The 21,675-nt window shown below is 40.7% G+C and overlaps 1 protein-coding gene across 1 annotated transcript in view; it reads right to left on the bottom strand.

Moving 5' to 3' along the window:
* CACNA2D3 (calcium voltage-gated channel auxiliary subunit alpha2delta 3) overlaps positions 1–21,675 on the bottom strand; it is an 821,063-nt gene that overhangs the window by 26,958 nt on the left and 772,430 nt on the right. The window contains exons 32-35 of the mRNA XM_084829826.1: positions 18,550–18,625; positions 15,425–15,477; positions 9,890–9,945; positions 6,282–6,393 (exon numbers count right to left, since the gene is read on the bottom strand). Of these exons, the coding sequence (XP_084685952.1) occupies positions 6,282–6,393; positions 9,890–9,945; positions 15,425–15,477; positions 18,550–18,625 (297 nt within the window). The remainder of the gene's footprint in view (positions 1–6,281; positions 6,394–9,889; positions 9,946–15,424; positions 15,478–18,549; positions 18,626–21,675) is intronic.

Genomic DNA, 21,675 nt, shown 5'->3' with positions numbered 1-21,675 from the left:
GCACAAAATGCATATATTTGAGAAAAGTGCACACCAAACAGGATTTTGGCAACCTAGAGTGCATGGAGGGAAACGTGTACATTTAAAAATGCACACAAAGAATGCATATATTACGAAAATGTGCACAAACGGGACAGAATGAGCTTGACCTCAAAAACCTAACCATCTCAGCAAGACTGAGATCGACAGATCCATCCATCCCTAATCATAATGCCTGCACTATGAAACCATCTCCCAGCTCAAAACCATCTCCCTCCTCCACCATCAATGAAAATCCCCAGTTCACATGTTACCTGAACACACAGAGGCACTGCCAGGTGAGGTGCTACCCTGGCTGCCCCTTTGTAAAAAACGTTTTGTTCTGTGGCAGGGACACTCTTGTTCCCTCTGTGTCACTGCTGCTCCACTTCCTTCTTTTTTTTACCTTTGGGGGGTGGCTTTGCTCCACTTTTTTTTGTGTGTGTGTGTGGGGGGTGCTCCTCAGTTCATCTCCCCTCCTCTGGCTGGCTGATAGGCTGGCAACCAGATAAGGGTCCTGTTGCCAACTGGTGCGCACTGAAAAGCAAAGCGCTGCACTGGCCAAGTCCAAGGCTGCAACCATGTGTCATTTTAATTTAAATCCTTTCCCCCCAGAGTGTGAGCAGCAGTGAGTTCAGCCAATCAGACATCACCTTTCGGGGCATGAGGCTTGCTGAAATTATATGGGTTATCTGTACTGGCCTGTGAAACATGTTCATGTCCTTTCTTTAAAAAGGATCCATGTCCAACCTAAAAGGTTGTGCCCCATGAAAACTTAATTACACCTTCCCAATTCTACCAGTGTTGAGCTTTTAAATGTACTTCTGGCAAAAACATTAGCTTTAATTTGGTTCAAGTGAGTTGTGACGAAATCCCACTGAACCAAAGGAAAAGCTTAGGTCTCATTTAGTTTCGATGGGGCTTTGGCTGCAATCTTTAACACAGTTACCAGTATGTAAGCCCCATTGACTTAATGGAACTTACTTCTGAGTAAACATGCTTAGGATTGCACTATTAATCACAATTCATTTTAGCTGTTTGGGGGCTATTATCTTATTCCATTGATAGTATAATAATCTGTCATCTGCCTTTAAAACAACATTTTAAATAAACAAGTCAAGAACAGCTGAGTGGAAAATGTGAAAAGCAATGTAGAAATCCAGTTTTGTATTCTTGTTGACAGCCACCGATGTTCAAAAAATATGGGCTGACTTGTTTTAAATTGCTTTTTAAATTGAAGATTAATTTCATAATCAGTGAGATATAGGATGACAAAAATTATTGATTGAGGCAGCCAAACCATAACCATAATGGCATTCTTATGTAATTCTTTTAGGCTCCTACGTTCTCTAAAGCCCCTATATTTTGGAAAATAATTTAAACATTGCAAATCATGAAGTACAAATGATTTATTCATATCAAGTGGAAAGAGAGTAAAGAAACCAACATTCACATATAACATGTCCAAGACTGGATGAATTATTTCCAGGATTTGATCCTGGGTTTTGTGTTTCCAAGCCTAACAATCTAACAACTGCACCAGGCTTGCTGAGATGAGGTCAGCTGCAGAATTTGCTTTCTGGAGCGAGACTGAAGCTATGAAAGAGTAGCCTTCCTTGTTCACACAATGTAACTGTGGAGAGTGAACTAGTAGGCAGCAGAACGATGACACCTAGATGCATTAAGTTCAATGTCTGCATGAAGTCTGTGCATGCTAGTAGGGCTCTCTCTCTCTCTCTCTCTCTCTCCAATCTGCATTCCCAATCATGAAGAGCTCTATGCATGTATAAATTCAATGGACTGAATTCAATGCATATAAATTGGAGTGGGCCCTGCTGCCGCGTTTCTGGTCTCCACTACACACTCACCACAAGTATATTGTGTAAATAGGGCTTGAGTCCAGATCAGGAAGTTAAGGTCTGCAAAGGCTTTCAGGTCAGATTAAAACATTTTAGCCCTATTCAGTTCTGTACCTGAATAGAGCAAACATGTGAGAAGGAGCACTCCAGCCCCCCCTTTTATTTTGTCATCCTGTACATAGGGAGGGTCATGGTCTGAAGAGAACAGTCTCCTGTATCCATCGAGGCTCTTCACACAAGCCAGAAAATCTGCACTCTGGCTCATGTGGAGAGCCTCCACAAATACAGGAGGCTCTCCTCTTCAGACTGTTGCCCTCCACGAGTACATGGTGACAGAAACATGCAAGGAGGGAAGCAGGGTGAAGCACTCTCTCTCCTCACATGTTTGCTATATTCAGGTACAGAGCGCCTGAACAGGGCTTTAGTGAAGCACACTTAGAAAGAGGAGAGATCTGAATCATCAGTCCAATGTAAACATATACTCTCGGATGTGATACAATCCACCGAGGTAATGGTAACACCTCAGAATTCATGTTCAGAAGCTATTTTATGAATGAGCTCCTTAAAACCATGCTCCACATTTCATGTTTATAGTGTAGCCTAATTATGGTGTGCAGTTTTTAAGTGAGGAATTTTTTTATGTAAGTAGAATTCACCCCCATATGAATTCTAGAGGTAACAAAGTCATGCGAGAACACTGAGCTCTAGAAATAGAACATTTGAATCTGCTCTAAGTCACAATTTGTTGATTGTTAATGACAGTAATTGAATAAATTACACAGTGAAGAGTGTTCCCATGAGTCTCTAACACTTATTCAAATTATTTCTTTGGTTTACCGTAGCTTACAGAGAAAAATAATGGGCGCCCTGAGATCAGAGTATTATTAACACAGAAAGGTTTTCTTTCCACTATGGAATACGAAATGATTTTCTATGAAAATTATCTTAGTTTATTATTTTTAAAATACTATAATTTTCAGTAAACTCAGTTTCCAACTCATTTCATCCAAGTACTTCTGAATTAGATTATTTCCTCTGACCTGAAATTACCTTCAAAAGTACCCGCTGCAAAGTTTTGCTTCATCTGGGAGAGAGCTGGCCCTGCTAAATTACATCTCTTCTTCACTGAAATGCAGCCTTGGAGGATTAATAATATATTTTAAAGTAATGTTTTCAGTCCCCTCAGCTCTGTGAGTAAGAGTTGTCTGATTTGGCACCAGATATTAAAAGGCTCATCCACTAATACGCACCGTGAAAAATATCATATGCTGATCAATCATATGTACTCAAAATATTCCCCAAATTCTCCTTTAAAGAGGAGGCCAGTCCAGTTAACTTGTTCTTGCTTTCAGGTGCCATGATATTTCTGGGTTTATATGTTTCAGGCTTAAAGATTTAATCATACTGGAAATGCTTCATAATGGAAATGCTTCTTTAGACTTCATAGCTAACATAAGCCAGACAAGCCAGTAACCCAGGTGTATTGGCCATTGTCATGTGAGGAAGTCCTGTGCCTATTTGTAGAGCTTCACAAAGCTGTGGATGTTCATAGAGTTCAGCAATGAGACTGACAGAAGTCTGCAAATACAAAAACTTAACTTGAAAACTATGAGTATTCATTTGTAGCTGTTGAGGTGATACTTGAAAAATGCAAGGAATGGCTCACATGCACATAAGGATGGACATATCTGTCAATTTCCATTTTTCTGCTTCTCATTTTTCCAATCCTCAGTTCTTTCCAGGCCATTCCAACATCAGTTTGCAACCTTTTTGTTTTATGTCCACACGAAACTTCATATGCTTTTTTGTGCAGCTTTATTCTAATACGTACATGTTTGTTTGCAACTTGCTTAATATAAGCATATTTTTGCAAGCAGTTTTCACTTACACAATGCTTTTTATGGTTTTTCACTAATACCTGTTCATCTGTATGTATTACATTTATATCCTGTCTTTTTTTCCTCTTGCAAGGAATCCAAAGTGGCTTACACAGTCGTCCTTCTCTTCATTTTATCCTCACAACAACCCTGTTGTGTGCACGTCTCCCTAATAGATGCATTTTTTAGGGATATAAGAACTCACCCTAATTCGGGTTCTTCAGGCACTCGCCGAAGCAGCGCCCCTGCTCGCATCCCCCCAAACCTGCGCTCAAGCCATCCACAAGTTCGTTGAATTCCCCAGTGCTCACCGTGAACCCATTCGGTGAGCGCCACCATTTTCACACCTTTGATTTCTGCATAAAACAGGAAGTTAAAAAATGTGCATATTCAAATGTGCACAGTTTGGAGCTGGGAAAGCTAAATATGCACAATATTAGAGGGATTATACCTCTAATATTACGCATATTTAGCTTTCCCAGCTCCAAAGTGCGCATATTTGAAGATGCACATTTTTTAACTTCTTGCTTTATGCAGAAATCAAAGGCACAAAAATAGCGGCGCTCACCAAATGGGTTCATGGTGAGTACTGGGGAGCGTGAGCAGGCACGAGCGGGGGGCGAACAAGGACAGCGTCTTGGCGGGTGCAGTTCAGGGGTTGCGGGTGGGGGTTGCTCGACAAATTCCTGAACCGCGAACTGTGCTTGCGACATCCCTAGCATTTTTGGTCTGCATTTTTTGTTCAGATAAATGCAACACAACATTCTGAGAAGTGAATATACTGAAGGAGAACTGCATTCCGGTTTGCTGGGGCACCCTGGTTATGGAATGAGCTTCCCATTGTGCTCTTTCTGGTGCCAGGTGACGACCTTTTTATTTTCCCAGGCATTTTAGTCTTTTATCTCTGTTGTTTTAAATCTGTTACTGTATTTAAATCTCTGCATTGCTGCTAGGTTTCATTCTGGTTTTACTTTCATACTGTAGTTTTAAATTATATATTGTAAACTTTTTAATTGTATATTGTATTTTATGCTGTATTTTGTGGTTTTAATTGTTGTGAACCACCCAGAGAGCTTTGGCTATTGGGCGGTATAAAAACATAATAAATTAATTAATAAATTAATAATAAAATGTGAATTGAACAAAATTCTCTTCCATTCCTACATAAAAGAAGAAAGTTCAACTTGACAAGTAATATGTGGTTTAATAATTTACAGCCATCAGCTTCAAACAATAAAGTGCATTCCAACGAGACTGTACATTCCAAGGGTGGTCCCATATTTTGATTCAAGTAGCTTTCCCTTAGAGCAACGTGAAATGGCATTCTAAAGCCACAATCCTCAAACTGCGAGCTCAAGGCTTGTCCCCTCATGACTTTAGAAACACAACACAGAGTGGTCTGGTGACTGCAGCCTATAAGCTTCAGAAGCTGCACCACTCTCAGAAAACTTGAACAAGATGCAGCAGTTGCACCATCTTAAAGTTTAGTATTCAGAGACATTGCTAATGTTCTGTATGAGCGAGGAAATGACAAATGAGACTGGCACTTCCCAGGAATTGTAAAGTAAATTACATTTTTTAAAACTCTGTCTAATGTTTATTGCTGGACACACTAAGTCTACATGCTAGAAGCAAAGGGGCATTGGCACAATTGAGGATTATAGATACAGATTCCAGGCAAGTTGCCCTATACCCAGAAAGTGTTCAACTTACCTCAATTTCCCTATATATTGTAAACCCTGCATTTTATTTAGCAATGTTGATGCTTAGCTAGCAATATTGATATTGAAGGAAATCCTTGATGGGAAGCTAAAGAAGCTTTGATCAGCAAACTGTGTTAAGGGACTAACAAACTAACAGAAATTTGCTCAATAATGGCACACATTGGATCAGACCCAGGACATTACCGATTCAGAGGACACAATCACTCTGAACTCTATCCATCTTAGGACTTTGCACACTGAGGATCAAAAGCAAGGTTATGCTATACAGGTGTTTCCCCCTGAGGCATCCACAACATGACCAACCATCCTGACAAGAGCTTCAGCATAGTTTTGGTAACTTTGTGGATATATAATTTGCCAACTGACAGACTGGAATATTAGCTATTGGGAGGTTTGTAATTTGGAACTAGCTAATCATCCTTCACCTGTTTCTGACTAAACCAGATGGAGGTCCTGCGTGTCAGTTTGTGGTTATAATGGCTTGAATAAGGGAACTGCCAACCAGAAGACTCTGTTGAGATAACAGATCAACCTCACAGTGACTCATCCAGTCTGTCTTGCTATTGTTAACTCTTTTGATCATGAAGGTGGACATGACCACATGGAAGCCTCCTGCAATGAGCTAAGGTAGCATGTATTTTTCCTGATTTACTCAATACATTTATGAATATCAGATTTAAACATTATCCATTCTCACATGATTAGGCTAATTGCAACAGCGAGTAGTACTTGGTATTGGTGTGAAGTTTAGAATTTCACAACCAATTCCAGGAAAGGGGTGGGGGGAGGGGTTCAGTACTTACTTGAAACAATCATTGCAATCAATATTGCCTGTGGTCTCCTTGATTGTGCGTTCAGAAACAAAGGCTGGATATTCGGTGTCACAAGGCTCTAGGGTTTGTTTCAATCTCTGAGCTAAAGCAAATAAAAGAGATTGATTGAATTTGGTAATAACTTCACTCAAAGTTCTACAGTGTGAGATATTATATCAAATGCCTTACTGTGGATGAAAACATTACTCTGCTTCTGCCACCCTGTGATTTATAGAGGTAATGCATAAGCTTTATTTCATAATTAACACAGCAATTTATAACAAGGGTATAATTTTCTAAGGAATGTTCTTTAAATGTATATTCATGATTTTCCTGTAGCATCTAGTTTTAACTTCAGTTTTCTTGTAACAGAGGTCCTGGTGCACACACTTTTCTGACTCCAGCTATAATTTTATATGCATGAACAAATGTCACTTGAGTGTATAGTCTACAAAAACACCAGCATGCTAGGAAGAACTGAAGAGTGCTGCACAGTCACTCTTCCCTGAAATGCCCAGTTAACCACGGGAAAAAATAGCACAGCCAGACTGTTGTGCTCATGCTGACAGCAGCACCAGTGCAGCTGCCAAGCAGTATTAACAAACCTGGGTGTCTTCTTCTTTGGCTGGATGCTGTACGGCTGTATTGGCATTGTTGCAGACAATACCAACAGTGCCTAACCAACTGCATTTAATTATATTTGGTGGAGTATCCACAACTAGCTATTATCTGAAATACTGAACTGATCACAAAGGTCTGAATACAGACTTAGTCAGAGTAGATCCACTGAAATCAATGGCCCTAGTCTAACTATAACTAAGACTGGATCCAAACCAAAATCTCTTTAGTTGATGAAAATGTGAAAAAGCAAAACACCACCACAACTTCATTTTTAGACTTTTCATGTACGCTTCTCAACACACATTTCCATTTCTGCCCAATTATCTCCATTTTGTAGGGTGTATAGCTGCTGCCCAGTAGTTGGTCAGGGAGAATCTGATGCAATAGCTGATGGATGTAGATGGCTAATCAACAGAAGCCATTTTGAGTTTTTGAAAATATAAGCAGGATACAAATATAATAGATAGATAAATAAATAAATTTATCCAGGTATTTTCTTTGTGATCTCTAAGATACTTCTAGGAAGGGCAAAGGGATCAGGTGGCTACACTGGGTGCTCTGTTCACTAAAATATACCTCATCAATAAATTTCATTAGAATAAGCAGAGAAGAAGAGATCTCCCTATCTCGCTTTTTAAGCCTGTTCTCTTTAATGTCTGCTAACCAACTCCCATATGACTGCCAACTCACCCAGTTCTAAACTATAAACACAAGCTGCATTAAAATGATACTTTTCTAGTGATCAGGATGAGGGGGTACTTTCCAGTCTCCTAGTAATTAAAGAATGGGAGCAGGTGAAGCGTATAATTACATGCTCCGCTTCCAACTATAATGTGAATGAATATCCCTCAGATGCAGTATCTTTATCTAGTGAGGTAATGGCAAACCTTCGCCCTTAAGGAAGGTTGCAAGTTAATAATACTGTTACTGCTGTAACACACATTTATTTCTATTTGCTTTAAGGAAGAGAGCTATGGACGGAAAAGCCATTTCATTGGACAGTGTGGGACATGCCATTTGTAGGGGTCACATAAGGACGTTACATGGTTATACTGGCACTGACCCCCATCCAGGGGACCAGAGGAGCAGCAGAGGGTGACATCCAGCTGAATCTGATGTGTCCCCCCTACTCCTCCTGAAGCAGGGCTGAGGAATCTGTGGCCCTCCAGATGCTGTGAGGCTCCAGTTCCCATCAGCCCCAGACAGCATGACCATGGTAAGGGATTATAGAAGTGGTAAACCAACAACATCTGGAGGACCGCAGTTTCCCTACACCTGTCCTAAATGATTGTTAGTGCTGGAAGTACTAGCAAAATGCCCAAGAAGAGGCAGGTGGCTACCAGGAAGAGGGCTTTTTCTGCTGTGGCACCCAGTTGTGGAACGAACTCCCTATGGAGGTTCGCCTGGCACCTATGTTGTGCTCTTTCTGGCGCCAGGTAAAACCTTTTTTACCTTCCCAACATTTATTTTCCCAACAGTCTTTTAGCTTTGCTGTTTTAAACTTGTTACTGTATTTTAATTTTTGCATTGCTGCTAGGTTTTATTCTACTTGTACTTCTATACCATAGTTTTAAGCTGTTATATTTTATATTGTTTTTTTTTTGCTGTACTTGAGATTTTAATTTTTGTGAACCATCCAGAGAGCTTTGGCTGTTGGGTGGTATAGAAATATAATCAATCAATCAATCTGATTATGATAGGTGGTGGTAGAGGGTGGTGCAATGCACCTTGCATCTCTTTGCAGGATCCCACTGGAAGTAGGAACTGGGACACCCAGTGTCAGTGTACCGCAATGCAGTCCTTTATCCAAATCACAAGTCAGCCATTCAGTCATGGAAGACAGTAAAGGGCTGCATTTAAGGAACCACTGAATTGCACCCTGCTCTGGACACACCTGGTGTCTGAAATTAGGGACAGATTTTACCCAGTCACGACTGTGCCCAGATTATTTGCTTGGCATCAATGGAAGCTGCTGAACTAAGTCTGCTTGCAGCTCCACAGCATTGCCCTGGGTTCCATTTCTTGTTTATGTAAGTCCTCGTCCTTCTGACATGAGCACAGCAGGGCCGCTGCAGTACTTGTCTCCCCCATGCTTCTCCAGTAATGTCAGAGGTACTAGCTCACACAGGAGGGGCCAGCCCCATGCCATGAGTCATGGCCCTTTCTAATCCCAGCATTATGCTCTCTGGGAGCCAAGGTGATGCTGGCCTGCAAGTGAGCTGGGGCTTCTGATGTTCCTAGAGAGGTGCAGGGAGGACACAGGGCCCATTCCACTAGAAGCTCCTGGAATGGCAGAAACAGGGAACTGGTTTTCATACATATACTGTATCTGTCTCGATAAAATTGCTGGTTCTTTTGAAAAGCAAAATAAAATATTTAAGAAGCAGCGACAATAATGTAATAGGCAAGACAACAAAAGGGTAATTGTGGTTGCCATCCTATTTACACTCACCTGGAAGTAAGTCATATTGAACTCAGTGGGACTTACTTCTGAGCACACATGCATAAGATCGTGCTGTAAAAAGGCTGCAATTGGGAAGGATGATTTTCAATGTAGCTATAACATAGTACTGCAGAAGGAACGAATGCTGCTCCTTAGTATCCCATTTGCTTTTACTGAGAAATGAAAGTGTTATTTATCACGCGTGTTAAACAGTTTGCTTTACGCACTGTAACCTCATGGCAGTTTCAAAACAAGGCTGCTACAAGAGGGTGTAGTGGGCTTTGGCTGCAGTCTTCAAACCACCACCTTACTATTCTTGAACCACTGGTTTCAGGACTGTAGCCAATACCTGTCATCAGAACCCCGCATGTGTATTGGAAAATGTCTCTGTGCGGGGCAGGCTTCCTTTCTCATAGCAGAGAACTGCAAGTGCCTGCACACCTGGAGCTCCATGGATCTTTTGGAATGTTTCCTTGTGTTTACAAAAGCAAAGAACATATTTGTTAATGCCACCATGAATACAAATGGTGCTTACCCTTTGCTGTTAGATCTGAATGCCACCAACTGCATAGATTAAATTCCACCAGAAACCTAAACCACAAAAGATCAAATATATCGTATGATTACATGTGGCATGTTCATACCATTAGCTGACACTAATAAGATTCCTTTTATTCTGTTCAGAGACAGACATCAGACTTAGCTCAAGATGACTTATTATTTTCCAGTACTGTTAATTTTCTCCCAGTTGACTCTATCTTGCAATGCCAAATTCTGCTGAAATCGGCATTATATGGAATCCTTGCTATACCTTTCTATAAGTTCTGATATGAACCCCCCACCTGCTACAGTTTCTAGTGCATGGCAGCCCCCGGCAGTCTAACTTTTGCATATTATTTGTAGTCAATTCTTCAGTACACAGCATATTGTGATTCTCTGATTAAAATCCCATACAAGGGCATTGCTAGGATCTTAAAAGGGGCACAGGCCCATAACACAAATTTGCATACACACACACAAGTCTAAGCACACGTCTAATATGTGTGTGCATGGTGCATGCATGCAGTGTGCTTGCGCATGTGTATAGATTACATACATACATAAGAAGTGTGCACTGACCCCGCACCCCACTTCAACTCAGACCCCAATTCAGCATTTTGGAAAACATCCCACTTCTGCTCTGGCCAATTTGAAGTCGGACCACTTCAGCTCAGCACCAAACCTGAGGCAAGGTTTGGAAAAATGAGTCTTCATGCTTCCTGTTGACTACCATGGGAAATTAGAGAAAAAACTAACTTTTTTCTCTTGGTCAGAACTGGATAATTTCAGGCATAGTAGCCCCCTAGAAAGGGATTGCACCTGCCCAATGTCAGAAAAAGAGGTGCAGGGTTTATATTTTGATTTTCTTTTAAAGGGAACTGCCAATAACATTTTTATTACTTGGAAGAATTGGATAAAATTTTCAGGATTCATTGCCCCTTCAGAGGAGATCATGTCTGCCAAATTTCAGAATGCTGGCCACAAGGGGTTTTGTGCAAGGGTGGCCTTGACATTTTGAAGTCTCCAAAAGAAGACATACTTATCTTCCTATGTTCCTTGTGGACCATTGTTCTGAAAATTATGGACAGCCTACAGTTGTCCCTAAGTAAGAAACCAGCAAAGTTTCAGAAGGATAGGTTCAGCAGTTCATGTGGAAGGGGAGTTCTCCAGTTTGGGGGAGGGAGTGATTTGCTTTCTCTTCCATTCACCCCTTCCCCAATAGTTTTTGGGTAAATTTGTATGAAAATGCACAGGTCAGTAGAGGTGTCCCCCAGGCAAGAAACCTGCAAAGTTTGTGAACAATATACATGCATTCTAATTTAGAATTACTAGAATTTATTTACATTTCACAAATGTTAGCAACAGGGGAACATGGGTGGGAAGGTGCTATTGCACTCATGTCCTGCTTGTGGGTTTCCTGTGGGCATCTGGTTGGCTACTGTGTGAACAGAATGCTGGGCTAGATGGACCTTGGTCTGATGCAGCATGGCTCTTCTTATGTTCTTAAATAGAGAGTGCCTCTGAGCATGTGCAGAATGTTTTTCTTTCACCACTGAGCACTTACATTCTCTCCCTGCCAATTCTATTCCCCTCCATGCAACCATCCCTCCTCCTCCTACCATCCTCCAGTAACTCTTCATAAAATCAGATGTCTTGTTTTGTGCAACTCCTCTCTTCCTCTTCCTTGTTATACACAAGCTCTCATTGTATCTTTCTCCCCATAACTTCATTTGCGCCAAGACTTCACCAGGATTCAGCCAATGAGTCTGTTTTCAAAACTAGGGCTAAGTTATGGACAAACTCTGAGCATGCACTAAGTGCCTTTCTCTCACTACTGAAGCTACAGTTCATGCAACCCCCCCCCCAACCCACAAATGACAAAACATGCATAGGACTGAGCTGAAAGGGTAGTCAATTCATTAGACAGAACTGGGTAGGCACTGTATTAAGCCTGCAGTACCATGCTCACAACTCAGGACTTATTTCTGAGTAAACATGCAGAACATCAAGGTGCAAACCTCCCTGCAAAAGTAACTTGTGCTGGAATCCTATGCACACTTTCCTGAGGGTAAGCCTCATTAAAGATAATGGGGTTTCTGAGTAGGCATACAGAGGCTTGTATAAATGAGCAGTATCTATCCCCTCCACTTAAAAAACAAACCAAAAACTCCTATTTTTATTAAAGCTTTCTGTTCATAGGAACATAGGAAGCTGCCTTATGCTGAGTCAGACCCTGGGTCCATCTAGCACAGTACTGTTGTCACTGACTGGCAGCAGCGGCTCTCCAGGGTTTCAGGCGGGATTCTTTCCTAGCCCTACCTGGAGATGCTGGGGATTGAACCTGGGACCTTCTGCATGCCAAGCATGTGCTCCACCACTGAGCTGCAGCCCTTCCTATGGCTGCATAATGGCAACTGGCAAACAAAACAGCCCCAGATTTGTTTCTCTGCAACCATGTGAACCCACTTTTCTCAAAGGCTTGAGTGAGAAGGAGAAAAACCAACCCTCTTGTCCGTTTGTATAAAGTCAAATGCAGTTCAGAACTTTTCTTGCCCACCGAAGAGAATTCTCTTTAAGAATTCCCCAAGATATGCTCTGGGTGGAAGGAAGGAAGGAAGGAAGGAAGGAAGGAAGGAAGGAAGGAAGGACGGATAAGATAGGGGAGGGGAGGGGAGGGGAGAAGAAGAATGGTGATTGGAAATGTGTGTGGGGTAGAGAGAATTCCCTTAGCCAAATGGCTCTTTTCAGAGAGGTAGTACTTCAGAGGGATTTAGGAGGCTGTGGAGGGTTTGTAAGGATTGCACGCACTTAAATGAACTTTATGAGGTGAGGTGGCTGAGGGCTTTTTCTAGCTTTTTTAAAACTGTAGAACCTATTTAAAAGCCCCAGCAGTTTCTCAATCATGATGCCACATAGTCCTAACCCTCCCTTTGGGATTATTTGAGTCCTACAGCTATTTAGAAGAAATTAAAGTGGAGGGGGAGAAAGAAGTTTGTGGAGACTGATTGGATCCTTTGCTGTACTGAAGCTACTAAACTTCTGCAGAATCCAAAGGTTCCAGTTTGGGGCAGTAAAATCAGATGCTGTGTGCAATACCGGTATTTCACATGGAGCTCTTTCTTCCCTTCCTTCTCCCTCTTCATTGCAGGCAAGTTCACAACAGTGGGCATGTAAGAGCAGAAAAGAAAAGTAGGGGGAGAGAGGTTTTTAGCACCTAAAAAAAACCCCTATACCAGAGATTAGGGATAGTGACCTCCTCATGGTCACCTTAAACACCTTCTGATTGGGATCTCTAGTCCCCTGGGTGACTTGAAAGTTTTCACTTTTTGTTTTAGACTTTGAGAAAAGGAAAATTTACGCATGGCTAGCACAAAAGCCACTGGACCTAACTGTCTGAAATTTGGTAGGTACAGTCAGCGCCATAGGGCCTGCTAGGTCCCCAAATCCTATGAATTTATGTGGAAGCACACAAAAATTATAGCTCTTTACTTTGACAGATTTTCTTGGAAAAAGCAAATTTTAGTAGCACAAAAGCCACTAGGCCCAACTGTCTGATATTTAGCAGGCTCAGTCATCTCTATGGGGGCTGGCAGGTCACCAAATTCCATGCATGTATGTGGAAGCACAAAAAAAAAAAGCTTTTTGCTTTGACATATTTTCTTGAAAATAGCATAATTTACCTGTGACTAGCACAAAAGTCACTGGACCTCACTGCCTGAAACTTACCAGATTCAATCAGTTCCATGGGGGCTACCAAGCCTCCAAATGTCATGTATTTATCATACAAACTAAAAAAGTTATGGCCATTTTTGTTTTCCAATGCAAGTCAATGGGAAAATGTTTTTAAAAATGGCAATTAGGACAGCTCAAAAGATTTGGCGCCCAGCTCAAAAAAGATTCAGGGCCCATGCCCAGGTGGGCCCTGCTCAACGATGCCCTTGATCCCTTATGGTCTAAAATGTCACTGCTATTGAATAAAGAAACAGAAATAACTCCACAGTTTCCATTATCAGCTCCTGAATAATAAGATATTGTTTCTAGTTGTATTGTACTGGCTAAGTGCAACACTGTCCCATGTACAATTTGCCCATGAAAATAGTTACTGTGAAATTCGTCAGCTTCATATCATGCATGTATGAAATCCAAAGTCATGTTTTTCAAAATCAATGGAATGAAAATAGTTTACAGAAATGCATATTTAATTCACAACCAAGCAACACAACAAGAACAATATGTTCCTATAAGGAACAATATTTTATTATTACGTTGTACTGTACAGATTTTGTTCTACTTAATCTTAGCAGTCACTGAGGTTTGATTCTATTTTTCTTTTTACAAACAATTTCATGGACAATAAAACACACACACAAACACAAATTGCCTTACACTCCCTAAGAAAAATTCCACTTTAAAGCTGCACCCTGGCTGTCTGCAAAACCATAGAATAGTAAACCAAGTTAATTAGATATTTCTCAATCATAAGAACATAAGAAGAACCCTGCTGGATCAGATCCATGGTCCACAGAATCATAGGGCTGGAAGGGGCCTACAAGACCATCAAGTCCAACCCCCTGCTCAGTGCACGAAGCCAGATTCCCAGGCAGTCTCCCATCCAAGTACTAACCAGGGCTGACCCTGCTTAGCTTACGAGATCAGACGAGATCAGGCACGTCCAGCCCTTTGCATCTAGTCCAGTGTTCTGTTCATGCAGTGGCCAACCAGCTGCCTGCAGGAAACCACAAGCAGGAGACGAGTGCAACAGAATCCTCCTGCCTGTGCTTCCCAGCAACTGGTGAATATAGGCATACTGCCTCTGGTTCTGGAGGTAGCACACAGCCATCAGGACTGGTAGCCATTGAGAGCCTTCTCTTCCATGTATTTGTCTAGCCCCCTTTTATAGCCATCCACTATGTCTTGTGAATTCCTGAGTGAATTATTTCCCCCCCGCGCGTGCGCACACACACACACACACACATGCACACACACACACACACACCAGATTCTAAAAGAAGCATTACAATTCTTTTGTTCTTTCTTAGTGGGATCCAGTTCTTTTGCAGAGATGACAAGTCAAGTGCTTCTTCCATTTTCACTTTAAATACAATTGGATAATGACAAAAATTCAACATCATCTAAGGAGCAAAGCTAGATCTTGCATGAGCTTCTACTGTGCTGATCTATGGGTTGGAATCCCCTATGAAATTACAGCACAACAGAAGATCCTCTGAGGAAGTACACTCATTTGAGAACAGCCCACCCAAACAGCACTGGAAACAGCCAAATATTGATATTGCATTTAACTGCAACCACAATATAAAAAACCTAGGCTGCAATCCCATATCCACTTACCTGGGAGTTAGCCCCACTGAAAACAATGGGATTTACTTCTGGGTTGGCATGCATAGGAGTGCACTGTCAGTTTGAATTTTGGACACTACTACACTGCAAAAAAAAAAGCCTTAAGTATGTTCTAAATCTCTAAATGTATACAAAGGAGATATAAGTTAAAATCTTAATATGTTTTACTTACAAGACAAGTTCACTCGCAATCCATTTTGCTGCAGCAAAGAAGGCTTTATAGGGCTGGAGAGAAGCAATTTGTTTACTCAAAAGACAGAAATCACAATATTTAATATGAAATAAGCAAGTGATTTATATAATAATAGTTCAAACATATATAGAAAGAGACTTCTGACAGTCGGTACCAAATCTCCATAATAATATTTCAGTGTCCTATTACTGTCAAGATACTTACTTTACAGAGTCTGCAAAATTTTTGGTGGCTGAAATTAAAATAAGGTCTATTATGGTGTCTTGAGTTCTATTATCTTATTTTATTTTTAGTCTGTCAATTCTATTTGCTTATTAGAATTTTATATTTGATGCATTTTGTGACTGCTGTAAATTTCAATAGCTTTTAGCCTGATAATTTTACTTGTTCTGTAGTGTTTTGTGTATGATATTGCAATGGCTTGTGGCTGATGCAAATAAAAATGTCTATTCTATTCTGCTTTAGAAATGAATTATTATAAATGGAAGGGTTACCACTGGCCAAAAGAGGGAAGTGAATAATTTGAATTTTTATCTTCCAGGGGGCTACTATTTACCAGGCTAATCCAGTCTATGATGTAATACTATCTTATCAACCTCTCTACCAACAAAAGTAAGGAGCAATGGAAAATCGTGTCCAGTAGTATTTTAATTAGCTGAATGTACAAAGATCCCAGCTGGTTCAGAACAAAGACCAATCTGGTCCAGCAACAACAGTGGCCAGCTGGATGCCTCTGGGAAGACCACAAGAACAACATGAAACCAATAGTAGGTGAAATGTAAACATAGAAAACAAAGCTTTGTATGTTTCATTGTTTCTTCATTCTTATAAACCAAGCTGTGATTCTTGATAACCAGTGTGCATCAGATCCATCAGGTAAACTCCAAATCATAGCATTACTTATGAGTTAGATCCAGCTTCTGTTCCGGCGGTGGGAGCATTCCCTGAGCAGAGTTCCACTCAGAATGCTCCCACTGGAAGAAAGGTTGGGGGAAGTGATCTTCAGCCATTCCCACCTCCCCCCACCCCAAGCTCTAAGAAGCCAGAGTCCTTAGCTCCTTTAGAGTGCTGACTGGTTCTGACTGAACCCCAGAGCAGATTCACCGCCCCACTGACATTGGAACAACAAACCTCCACTAGATTTGGGGAGCATAGGGGACTGACTGACTGACTGCAGGAGGGAGGAATTGATGAAGATTGCCACCTCCTCCATTCTGTCAGCAGGATTCCTCTGCTGGATCAGAAGCCTCCCAGGGACATTGGAGGATTTTGGATCCAACCCTAGGTTTGCAAAAAGTGCCAATGGAAATATTAATTTGGGCCCGTTGCATGCACAACGATCGGCTTTTAGCACAGATTTACAAAATCTACCCTTTTCTCAGTTCCTTGTATTAAACACTTGGGACACAATCTGAGAAAATTACCCTTTTTAAAATCCCTTTAAAATCATGAAGCATTTGATTGTGTATTTCAGTTCCATTGGTTTCAGTGGGAGTTAGGCGCAAACAACTTTCACTGTATTTAAGCTTCTGATATCTACAAAGACGTTCTGAATTCTTTAAAGGACTGATGTAGTCTAACAGTCCCATAGACAAGAGCTATTTTCACATTCGACATATGCACTCTGGCACATGATTTTTATGCACTTTGCTGCACCCGGTGTGTACTCCTGAAATGTGAAAGGTTAAATGCTTTAATATTGGAATGAGATGCTGAAAGCATAGACGTGGTGCAACTGGACATATACAACTGAGCATATAAAAAGAGCCTGAGAGCCAACTGGGGATATTGCTTTAAAGAAATCTCTGAAGTGTGACTTTTGTGCGAACAGATGAATAAAAAAAAGAAGATAATACAGTAAGGCAAAGGGTTTCTAAGAAAGCTTAGGCTCAGCATGAAAACAAATTCCTTCACATTACTTTTTTGACAAAGAAAACCACCGAAAACTGCAAGAAGTACTTTTAAAAACAAGCTTTCAATAGCAAAGGTTTGAATGAATTTATCGCCTGACTCTTGTTAAGTTTATAGCTGCAACTCTCTCAGAATGTCTGTTATCAGGTGACCATTTATCAGCAAAATGTTTCTATGTGTATTCAATAAGCCATGAAGGTTTGGAGTGTTGCCATCACCTTGTATTTCCAACAAGATAAAGAAATTATGGATAGAAAACTGTAAAGTTTTTAATTTTACAGAATTTTATTCAAATTATGTTCAAGATTTCAGCAATCATCATACTGAGGATTGCCATTCTTGATCATTTATTGTTCCAAATAAGCTAAAAATATTGATATGTTGATAATTTTAGATTTCAAATTAGAGAGATAAAAAAACCCTTGCCTTACAAAATCATTAACCATAGCTCCAGTCTTGCAAAAGTGAGGTTTAAAATACGTGGAGTCTCTCATCATAATTATAATACCAGTATGTTCAGAGGAAGAGCCCTTTATGCAAATCTACAAGTAAAATGGTTAGAAAATGAATCTAATGTTCATTTTATGGTTGATATTAAAAACAAAGTAAGAATCAGTTAACTTGTAGGCTATTGAGAAATTCCCCTCATAATTTAAAATATAGCAAATGTTTATAGGTAATTTATGAAGTCCAGAAAGCAGGTGTTCATAACAGAGACAAACAGATTGACAAAGCTTTAGCATTGGTGTGGGCTAAAAGAAATAAAATGCTACTATAGCGTACTCTGAAATGGCAAACGAGGAACACATTGCATTTATTTATTCCAAACCATTTTTCTTGTAACATGGAATAATGCTGAAAGGCAATTCCCATAAGACTTTCAGAATAATATAATGGGGCTTCTGAGAAGTCTAGTGACATACAGATGAATAATATCAGATTAGTGTGCGTGTGTATATATTCGCAACAATGTTAAGTGTGACTTAGGCAGCAATCCTATACACACTTCCCTGGGAGTATGGCCCAGTCAACACAGTAAACGTGGATAGGATTGTGTTGTTAGGCTGCCATCTTATACACACGGAGCTGGGAGTAATCCCCACTGATCACGGTTGGATTCACTTTTGAATAAACATGTATAGGACTTCACTGTTCATGAAGAGGTGCTCAGAATGAATGATAAGGGTACTTACGTCCAGTAAGCTGTGAGCACTATCACTACTTTCTTTGGTTGTTCTACACATGGCCTGGTAGTCATAAAGAGTAATTCTACAGAGAAGAACAGAAAACTGCTTGACTAAAAGGAAGAAAACGCATCAGAGAAAAACAGAGTTAAATACAACAGGATTTGCCCACAGGGCATGTAGAACACATAACATTTTAAAAGGGAGTGGTTGGGTTAGAAAGGATCATTAATACACATTCCAGATAAAGAAGAATAAAAGGCAAGGGGGGAAATACTGTAGTCTGTAAGGATTTAATAAAGCAGATAGATAGAAAGATAGAAAGAAGTGGAAAGAGGAAATAGAGACATACCATACAAAAAAAAAGACAAGATAAACCACAGAAGGAAATGGATAGAATATACTCAGTGTGAAACTAAAAGGGCTTACACTTGATTACAATTTAAGGGCGCACAGACTAGCCAAAGTTAAGGATGTTAAGAACCAACTGATTTCAGTGGAAGAGTTAAGCATGTGCTTATAACCCTTCCATTAAAATAACTACTTAACTTTGGTCCTTAGCAGTAGGAAACAAAATTAGCTATGCAGTTTAGTGTGTGTGTGTGTGGCTTCTCAAGGTATGGGAGGTGGTTGAAACTCAGTGGAGTACCCACAGCCAGAAGAGTTTTCATTACTTCCGCCAATATATACAGATAATTCTACCAAATAAACCAAATTAAATAAATTAATAAAGCAATTACACTTATAATTGCCCAGGCCCAGGATCAGCACAACACAGAATGACTAGAGGAGTTTTAAAAAGTAATATGAATTCAGTAAATACAGGCAAGATAATAACTGAGCAATGAAGGAAATGGGTTCAACTATTTGTCCATTAACTCCCATCACAAGTTTATTCATTTTACACATCATAAAAGTGGTCCAGACACAGACCTTGTCTGTGGTAGTTTTATGATGGTGCAGTGGGCAGAGTGGTGGTTGTGGATATGGGAGAGTCAGGTTCAAATCCTCATAAAGCTTATACAGTAAAAGTGCTACAGAAAAAAGATAGTCAATAAAATAGTTCCAAGAAATGCGAGTTCCTTCATACTTTAACATATTATTTATAAATAAGGGACATGATATGACAGTCTCTGCAGAACTGTTTCCATAGAACATAAAACTGGCTACATCCATCTGCAAAGGTAGATCTACAGCTGCAGGGTTGCCACGTTTCCATTTTTATTTGGGTGGTTTTAGAATTGAAGAATTGAATTATCAAAATCTGCTAAACGGGAAGGGAAGGGAGCAGACTGCCTAGGGCAGAAACTTCCCCTCTCTACCCAGTCCTCCTCTGCTGTCACTAGATTCACTTCCAGTGGGGCTTGTGCTCATGTTTTTTCATCTCTGCTCAGAACTCTGGGAGTGAAGGGAGATGGCGAGGGCATTGTTTTGCCCCTCTTCAATGGCAAAATGATGGTGTGTGTACATGTTCATTCTAAGGGCACAATCCTATGCATGTTTAGGCAGAAAAAAAGTCCTACAACTCCCAGCATTCCCCAGCCAGCATGCATAGCACTGTGCCTTAAATGTTCCAAATAAGTAGAATCTTTAACATTGTCCTTCTAAACTTTGGGGGGTCCTAGGGCACCTTCCACCCCTGAACCCCTTCCACCCCTGCACCACTCCCCCCCAGTCTGCTGCTACACCACCGAAATTTGTGGCAGTGCCAAAAATGGCAGTTTGTCACCAAATTCCGGTGGCAAACCAACATGGAAGCTTAAAAGGAAGATATTTAGCTTATTTTCAACTGCCAATTTTTTGCAACCATGGCAAAATTCAGCAGTAGCCAGGGCCACACTAGAGGATGGGGGGTAAATGCAACCCGCATTTTGCCCACCCCTGTTGTAAAGGATTCCCCTGTATTCTATCAGTTCACATGCCTTCATGATGGATAGGTAGCCTACAGGTGGATTAAAACAGAGATTAGGTACTATAGGTACAGATTTTATAAATCAGAGGGCACATGAAATAGTGGATTTTTTTATAAAAAGGACTGTGGTGAATAATCTTCATAAGATAGGCTTCTAAAAATCCACACGTGTGTGGCAAGCTGATGAGTTTACCATTCTCTCTAACTTCAGATATTGTGCACAATGAAAATGTGGTTCCAGGACAAAAATATGGAAAAGGCATTTATAGTATAAAATCAACCAATTCTGATTGCAGGAAAATAAATCTTTTCCTGTAAAGCCTAGACCTACATCCTGCATTTTCTAAAACAAAACAAAACAAAAATAGCTGTTGCATGATCCGCTCGAAATTTAGCCATTTTAATTCCAATAGGAGAAAATTAAACATTGTTGTTGTTGTTGTTCAGTCGTGTCCGACTCTTCGTGACCCCATGGACCATAGCACGCCAGGCCTTCCTGTCCTGCGCTCTCTCCCGGAGCGTGCTCAAGTTCATATTCATTGCATCCGTGATGCTATCTAGCCATCTCATCCTCTGCCGTCCCCTTCTCCTTTTGCCTTCAGTCTTTCCCAGCATCAGGGTCTTTTCCAGGGAGTTTTCTCTTCGCATTAGGTGGCCAAAATATTGGAGCTTCAGCTTCAGTATCTGTCCTTCCAATGAGCACTCAGGGTTGATTTCCTTTAGGATGGACTGATTTGACCTCCTTGCAGTCCAGGGGACTCGTAAGAGTCTTCTCCAGCACCACAGTTCGAAAGCATCAATTCTTCGGCGCTCAGCCTTCCTTATAGTCCAGCTCTCACACCCATACATTACTACTGGGAAAACCATAGCTTTGATTATACGGACCTTTGTCGGCAAGGTGATGTCTCTGCTTCTTACTATGCTGTCTAGGTTTGCCATAGCTTTCCTCCCAAGGAGCAAGCGTCTTTTAATTTCATGGCTACAGTCACCGTCTGCGGTGATCTTGGAGCCCAAGAAAGTAAAATCTGTCACTGCTTCCATTTCTTCCCCTTCTATATACCAGGAAGTGATAGGGCCAGATGACATGATCTTAGTTTTTTTAATGTTGAGTTTCAAACCAGCTTTTGCACTCTCCTCTTTCACCCTCAACAAGAGGCTCTTGAGATCCTCTTCGCTTTCTGCCATTAGGGTGGTATCGTCTGCATATCGGAGGTTGTTGATAA

Source organism: Heloderma suspectum, chromosome 2 (assembly GCF_057233095.1).
Source record: "Heloderma suspectum isolate Gila_16-S chromosome 2, 16-S_ref, whole genome shotgun sequence".
NCBI classification, from domain to species: Eukaryota; Metazoa; Chordata; class Lepidosauria; order Squamata; family Helodermatidae; genus Heloderma; species Heloderma suspectum.
Note: the sequence above shows the minus strand (reverse complement) of the source record. Positions and strands in the feature narration are given on the sequence as shown.